Consider the following 8,491-nt stretch of genomic DNA (forward strand, 5'->3'; position numbering starts at 1 on the left):
TTAGATAATGCGGATTTTTTTTTTTTTTAAAATTTACGGTTTTTTTCTTTCTAAAAGGTCATTCTAATCTACCATTACATTTTTTAATATTTTAAAAATATTTTTGTTATTTTAGTGTTTAGATATATGTTTGTCAGCATTTAAATATTTAAAAAATAATTTTTTTTTTTGCAATTTACTCTTTTTTTTTGGGTTGAAAAGAAAGTATTAAAAATTATGTATAAAATACAAAATATAGGAGAAAATGATGAATACTATTATGCAACATAAATAATTACTAATTCAATATACCATCAATAATATTATAACTTTCAAATTGAAACCTAAAACAATTTTTTTGTTTGTTTGTGAAATTATAGTTTCAAATTGACTTATCTTAACTTTCATTATTAGCTTTTTTTTTCATCAATGGTCAATTTTGAATAATTTTAAGTACCTTTTAATGAAGACTATTGTTGTTGTTGATTGGGTTTGGTTTGATGTTTTTTATCTTTTTACTTTTAAAAAGAAAAAAGCCAGGTTGTACATAATAGGCTATTTTTTTATATGAAAAAAATATTGGTATTTTTGTTGAAAATAAAATTATTTGGTGTAATTAGAGGTAAGTGAATTTTGTAGGTGAGGAGTCAACATATGGGGGCCTATTGCCCACGTGTTAATATCCTGTTCAACATGCGGGGAGCGTGTTAAATACATGACAACATGCTGACCAACACGCATGGCATGTTGAATAATTTTCACGATACTGTAATATACTTCAAATATCAATATTCAAACAAAACATCATCTCTATTCCTATATTAAAAATAATTTCCGTACATAATACATATATCTTTTGATTTGATATTTTGATGATTCTCAAAGCAAATATATGGTTGCCCAAAATGTGGAGGCAAAAGTTGTTTTCAACATGATTCTTGTTCTTCTTACCTATAACAATCAAGATGATTTAATAAACAGTCCATGAAAACAGTCAATGAAAACAAGAGTAGTTGGTACACCAACTATATTTATATAAATTAAAGTGATTTTATCTATCAAAACTATAATGGCCATTTATACCATTCTTAATCAAATAGTTGATGAAATTATTCACAATTATCTCTTTCAAAATTTGATTAAAGTGAAAAATATAGAATAATTTTTAGATTGGAATTCATCTTATGATGGAAAATGGACTTCAATTACTACAAAATGATCATGAATATTTCATTATTATGAATTTATTTATTAAAATTACTTGTTGTATGTGATTATATATTTTAAATTTTTTGCTTTTTAAATAATGGCTTCCACTAAGATAGGCTTAGATCAGATCGGTTATGGCTTTTATTGACTTTTATTGACTTTCACCTACCTATCTCTTGCCTTCTTCCACTACTGCTAGAGCTAACAGCATGAGAGTTTTGAATGAAATGATGAATGCTATTGCAACTATTTAATAATAGGGTTTTTTAATTTTATTTTTGATCTTTTAAAGCAAGGGTCCTTTGAGGCAAGGATTTTATTTTAAAGGATAAAACAAAGAACTTACTTTTTAATAAATAAAATAAAACATTTCTAAAATTCTCTTATTTCGCTTTTTAAGGTGAAATCCTTATTTTAAAGTATGGTAAAGTATATTTTTTGTCCCAAAGTTTGGCAAAAATTTCAAAAATACTCCTAAGTTTTATTTTGTTTCAATTTTGTTCCAAAAGTTTTCGATTTGTATCAAATATACCCTCGATGGCTAAATTTTCAAAAAATTTAAGACTAATTTAACTATAATGCATGAAAATTATGCTTGATTTGTTTGTATTGAGGGTTGTTTTTATGAAATTGTTGTTGAATTGATCTTAAATTTTTTAAAAAGTTAGTCGTTAGAGGTATATTTGATGCAAATCGAAAACTTTTGGGACAAAATTGAAACAAAATAAAACTTAAGGGTATTTTTAAAATTTTTGTAAAACTTTAGGGACAAAAAGTATACTTTACCCTTTAAAGTATTTAAATTAAATTCCTTCTTTTCCTTTCTTTTAACATCATATATTGAGATATTCCTTTTAAGGCAGACAATGATGCAATTCAAATAAAAAGTTGAGAATTTCACATGGTAAAGAGCCGGATAAATAACACTCTTTTCTTGTACCAACTACCATATTTTGTTGAGTAATCATATTTGTGTATCCAATATATTTTTGGACATAACATTCGTCTGATATGCGTGTTTGTTGTGTTTAATTATATTTTAATAAAAAATAAATTTTTTTTTGGACATGTTTGGACACACTTAAATACCATCACGTATCAGTGTGTCCAGTCTTATTCTTAACATATATTTTTAAAATAAATTTAGATATGATACATATTATTATTTATTAAAACAAAAAATATTTTAAATACTTTATATAATTAAAATAAGACATTAAAATAATTAAAAAATAATTTATGTTTTAATATCAATAAATATCAAAATATCATTACAATTTATCTGAAAAATGTTTTATATTTTATACATAGGTATATCCCCGTATTTTATAAGATTTTAAAATTCGTGTATCGATGTATCCCATATCGTGTTGTGTCCTATGTCTATGTCAGTATTCATGCATCATAGTATTTTCATTTAAATTTAGATTTTGTCCACCCAAAAAAATAAGTTATTATTTTTATTTTTAAAATTGAAGCTTTCCTATAAAAATACTTTAGAGATAGTTGGCCATATATGAACCTCAATTCTCAGCTTGTAACTTTCACATGTGCTTCTTGGTGAAGGAAAATCATATGGAATTTATGGCAAATTGAAATTACTTGTTTTTTAGGGCACCTATGTTATGTTAATTAATGTTGTTTTGGAAACCAATCACTAGTGCTATTTCATGCCCTATGCATGCTTCTCAATTCTCCATCACAACTTGGCATCAACCACATACACCAAGCCACACTAGGAACCAACCATTAATATTTGAATAATAAACTTCTAACAATTTCATTACACATAAATATTTTCAGATTGGTATTTTTTTTCCCTCTTATCTACTCTCTATAACATGAAATATTGGAAGTTCAAAAACATTATTGTACATCAGATATTGTTAAAATCCAAATGAAATATAAAAAAAATTGGCAAGTAGTTATGTGATCAAATCAAATTTTTTTTTAAAAAAAATTAAGTGTAAGATTCGAACTCGAAAACTCTAGATAAAGATAAAAAAAAACTGTCATTTGAGCTATAGTTTGTTCGAATGCGATCAAATCAATTGATTATGTCAAAATTAGGACATTTATAATAGAAAAAATTATGTGAAAGCTTGTGAAAAACATGTTACTACATTTTGATAATATATTATGTGTATATAAAAAATTAACTATCAATCAATCACCGTATAAAAATATCATATTTAGTGTTTTATAAAACTTTTATTATCCTCCTATAAATAAATTAATTATTAAACTATTACAGATTTGATAGCTAATTATTTAATTAAAAAATCTATTAATTAATTATTAATATATAAATATACACAAATATACTATGAATAACTCAGTTATTAATTTTAAGCATGCAAATTTTACATACATAACAGACATTTTATGCATGTTTCTACGAATTATGTTTGTTTTATGGAATGATAATGTATGAAGGAATTGAATTGCCTACAATATACGCATATTTTGAGAAAATTACATGTAGCAATGCAAGATGGAGAACAAATAATAAGAGCACATATGATTATTGATTATGAATGGTCATTTTGTAACTTTTCTGCAGAGAAAGCAACATTTTTTTTTCGTGGAGTAGCTTCACCTTTGTGGCACTTTCTTTCCTTCATTATCTCATAAAAGTGACACCAAAGTTTGTTGTGTATTCATAAATGTCCTAAACCCTACATATATAAGTTTATTTATAATTTATAATAAATTATATTATTAAGAATTTAACTAATTATAACCATTTTTTATAATGAGTATTTTATTTCATAACGTAAATTAAGAACATTTAAAAAATAATAAGATCATCTATTAAACTACTATTCAACCAACTGAATATTAGTATTTTACTACTTTAATTTTAGATATTTTAAAGAAAAGGATTAAAACGTTATAGGTTAAAATAGGATTTATTCCAAACGTTGGAGACCAAAAGAGCACTTTATTTTTAAAAGAAAAAATAGATATCTATATATTTATCAATCATATTAGGTGTACACTAAAATCAGTTAGTAATATAAAATATATATTAAAAATAAGTTAAACAACACATATATTTATACACAGATACATAATAGCTAATTTTAATATTTTTGTATATTTATTTATTTGCACTGTAAAAGCGGGAGGTATCTTATAATATATTAGAAATATTTTCACTAGATTCACATAAAGATAATTGAAATCTCCAATATTAATGTATGCTTTTATATATAAAAATACGATAAAAATAACTAAATATTAACTATATCCTTAAATATTAAATTATTTTACAAACAAATTGAGGAATAACCAAAAGCTTCTCTTGTTGATACACAAATAAGAAATTCCCTTTTTTTATTTATTTATTTACATAGAGGATTTGGAATTATATATACCCTGAAATTGATTTGGTTATTCTCAAAATAGGACCACAAGATTAAAGAGTCTTATTATATAACAAACACAAAGAAGGGAGAAAGCAAAGATGAGTGGTTGTAAAACAGAGTCAGAAACAGAGCAAGAACAGAGTAACACATCAATTCTTCTACCAATATTCAAGTTCAATCCTCAAACAACAATGGTGGATTATTCTTATTCTTATTCTTCTTCTCCTGAGAGGTCAGGGATTGTAACTCCACCACTTTGCACCTTAGCTTCAGTACCATTTGGTTGGGAAGAGGAACCTGGCAAGCCAAGAATAACTTCTTCTCCTTCTTCTAATACTAATGCCATTGTTACTTTGACCAACTCAAAGTCAAAGTCAAAGTCGTTGCAACTTCCTCCAAGGTTGCAACAACTAGTTCATGATGAAGGTGATGATGATGCAACCAAAGTTCACTCACCAAGCAGTGTATTGGAGGGTCCTTATTGTATCTCAAGAAGCAACACTTGCCACCTTCCTCCGTCTTCTAGAGTGAGTTTTCGGCTCGAGTATAAAAGTGTTATTTATTTATTTACTTATTTTTTATCGATCACTTTTAATATAAAAGAGATGTTACAAAAATAGTACATGTAAGGTTTTTTATCTATAATATACTTTAGTAACTAAGATTGTTTGTATTAGGCTCTAGACAAAGGAATGAGAATGAAGGAGAGAGGGTGGTTTGGTTCATTAAGGGGAAGGAAGGGCTTCAATGTCAAAAGGGAAGTGAGTAGGGGCAGTTATGTCTTTTCTTCTAATTCTACATCTTCTGCTGATGAAGATTATCATGACAATAAGGTGAGAAGTGTGACAAAGATGCAACGTTCTAGAAGCATTTCCCACCTCTTCCATGCCAAGCCATGGGTAAGTTTTGATGTTTAAACTCAGGTGCAGTCGATTTTACGTGAAGTTGGTAGTTGAAAATCCTTAGATGAAAATTTAGTCAAATTAGTCAAATAATCTAACGGTTCTCAGTTATCAACTTCACGTGAAGTCGACTGTACTTGAGTTTTCACCAAGTTTTGACTTCTAAACATTAAAAACTTGTGTTATAGTGATAATTTCCTTTCTAGGGTTAAGTGGTTATTGGTTAATGAATATTAGTACTTATTACTTCTTTTTATAGGAGTGCATGTAAATTCAAAGCGGTTGATTTATTTTCATCTAAGAATATCTCATAGGAAATTCTTTTGAATTTTTTATTTTAATTTTTTTTTAATTTTTATTTTTTAAGGATATGGTGAATGAAATATGTGAAATTGGTGTTGTAGTTGTTATTTGGTTATAAACACTATGGAATAGGTTGAAAACTATCTTGCACTTATGAAAATTATTTACTTGGTCATAGCTTAAAACACATGATACAAGCATAATTTGTACATATTTAAAAGATGCATATTTTGAAGCACTTTACACACTATTTCAGCAATTAAATTTGGTCAAGTTCCACAGTAATTTAAAGCTTTTTCACCCATTAATAGTTTAATAAGTTGTATTGCAACAATTAGCTGTGTAAATTTAGCTACTAATTCATTTGTGAATGATCGACCTTTAAATAGTGTTCAAATTCATGATCGATTAGTCCTTAGTCTGAAGAACCGGTAGATATCAAACGACAAGTTCTATTTGTTCTTGATTCTTTATTTATGTCATATTCTTAACATATGTTATCTGCACAATTTTGGTAAACAATTTCTTCACAAAAGGGATTACAATTCAGAAAATGTGCACTATGTTAAGAACACAAATATACAAAATTCCCATACACATTCTCTCTTAACCATTTCCCATCAAACATGCTCATTTTCTTCAAGTTCTAAGCATGCAAAAATGGATCTTCAATTTCTTAGATCTAAACCCTACGACGCGGCCGCGGCCGCTACAAACGCGGTAACATCCATCCAACACTCCATCCTAAGATCAAGCCAGCACCAACAAGACTCAATCCTAAAGCAAATGCCACAGCATATGTTGTTGTGATATCACCTTTTGGTTTATGCCTTGTCTTCCAAGGTTTCGCGCCACATTCAAAGGACGCCGGAGCCTGGAAGAGACCAGAGATTTGCTGATCCTTGCTATTCTTGAGCTGAATGTGAAGATTTTCTAGAAGCAGCAACTGAAACCATTGCTTATAGGCGAAGAGTTGTGAAGCCTGTTTGAAAAACAGTGTAATAATGTGCTCTTTCTCGGCATAAGCCTGTTTCGCAGCCTCTTCCGCCATCCTCGCCCTTGTTTGAGAGCGACACAGTGCTTCTATCAGTTGTGTTTTGCTATGGTTTCCCTCCAAAACTTGATCCATATCATCCTCATGGATTGAGCTATAAATGCTGCAAAAGATGCAAGTCCAAACAAAGTCCAACATGTTCAAACAACCTAAATTTAATTAGAGTAATACTCCAAATTAGTCCAAAGAAATTTTTAGTCCAACATTTTAATACTCAATAAATTTTAATCGCAAAATTACTTTCTAACCTTTTATTTTGTTAGAAAAATCAATCTTCACATCAAATTTTCGTAAAAAATTTACATATTACTTCCTATCATTATTTAATAAATGAATTCCGCTAGGGAGACAATGAAATATTTGTACAATGTGATAATATCCAGAATAACTATCCGAGTACTAGAGATAATAAACATCTCATATCATAAAAAGCTAATTTAATTCTTGACCTTTCAGATCTAGAACTCAGATACCATGTTATGATACCACTCATCCCAAAAAGTGCGCTATGGAAAAAGATAACACCAATGATTATATCCCTAATACTTCCTAAACCTCCATTGTACGCATTGTACAAAGAGAAAATCTAGGGGGCCAGCACTTAACCATCAAAAGAAAAGTGAGTGATCTCCCACCATTGGATGTAATCTCACACCATTAAAAACATTATTGATGACCAATTGATGGTTACAAAACACAAAAGTTGCTGCCTCCTAGCACTCCTCTTATACAAATATTCCATTGACTCCTCATACTTTCCCATAATAAAAACATAACAGTATAACGACCCTTATACTTTTAAAATTTTCATACTAGTCCTTCCATATAGGTGAATAATCTAATGTGGAGACAGATTTGTTTAATGAAATAAAAATTTGGAAATTAAAGTGTCTGACTAAATTTTTTAGGAACTAATTAGGGTATTACTCATGTAATTATATACTAACACATAAGACCTTAAAGGGAAAAAGTAATGAACACTTGAACACTTGAACATGTAGCAACAAGAAAAATACCTTGAAGACTTGTTAGAAGCAAGATATACATGCCTTGTATCGCAAGAAAGTTCCAGTAAACTTCCCTTCGATCGAGCCGTCGAATCGGCAGAGCCACAAGGCTGCCTACTAAGATACTTCTGCGGCGGAGGAAGGTCGCAATTCTCAATGTGGTTCACCGATTTCTGCGAAACAAAGGAAGCTAACTCGTCTCTATCCGAAGTTCGCCACCAAGGCCATGACTTACCAACTTCAATCCAAGAAAAATCTGATTCTAAGGACATCGAGCAGTCAACAAAATCATTCTTATCACTAAACTGAGTAGCATCATTTCTTTTGAACGCTTTAGTTTCATCACTAGCTTTCAAAATCTCAATGTCATCCTGTAATGAAATTAACTCTTCATATGTTAAACCTTTTCGAGATCCGGAACTCGGCTGCGGGTGCAACCACCATCTTGAGTCAGGTGTTAGATTGGAAAGTGAAGATTTGTTGTTAAAAGAGGTGGCACTAACAGCAGCATGATTAGATTCATCTGCTGCATTGGCAGTTCCGGCATCGACCGGTTTCGAAGCTGTGCAGCAAGGTTGACAACATGCTAACTTGGGAGCTCTCTTTGCATCTTCTTGGACAAAGCAACGGTTAGCCGTTCTTTGCCAAGCCGCTCTCACTTCCGCC

At 29.4% G+C, this 8,491-nt stretch overlaps 2 protein-coding genes across 2 annotated transcripts in view; one reads left to right on the plus strand and one right to left on the minus strand.

Moving 5' to 3' along the window:
- LOC107628132 (uncharacterized protein At4g00950) lies at positions 4,598-5,491 on the plus strand. The gene is made up of 2 exons (XM_016330936.2): positions 4,598-5,086; positions 5,237-5,491. The coding sequence occupies exons 1-2, from the start codon at positions 4,658-4,660 to the stop codon at positions 5,474-5,476; spliced, it is 669 nt and encodes a 222-aa protein (XP_016186422.1). The 5' UTR covers positions 4,598-4,657; the 3' UTR covers positions 5,477-5,491.
- LOC107623742 overlaps positions 6,262-8,491 on the minus strand; it is a gene marked incomplete in the record, with an annotated part of 4,284 nt that continues 2,054 nt past the window's right edge. Inside the window, 2 exon segments of the mRNA XM_016326105.2 lie at positions 6,262-6,921; positions 7,835-8,491. Of these exon segments, the coding sequence (XP_016181591.1) occupies positions 6,474-6,921; positions 7,835-8,491 (1,105 nt within the window).

Source organism: Arachis ipaensis, chromosome B02 (assembly GCF_000816755.2).
Source record: "Arachis ipaensis cultivar K30076 chromosome B02, Araip1.1, whole genome shotgun sequence".
Classification (NCBI taxonomy): domain Eukaryota; kingdom Viridiplantae; phylum Streptophyta; class Magnoliopsida; order Fabales; family Fabaceae; genus Arachis; species Arachis ipaensis.

Excerpts from the sequence above, each read along its gene's own strand:
- LOC107628132 (XM_016330936.2), top strand. The coding sequence starts at position 4,658 with ATGAGTGGTTGTAAAACAGAGTCAGAAACAGAGCAAGAACAGAGTAAC. Across the intron at positions 5,087-5,236 it reads ACCTTCCTCCGTCTTCTAGA|GCTCTAGACAAAGGAATGAG; the intron begins GTGAGTTTTCGG and ends TGTTTGTATTAG.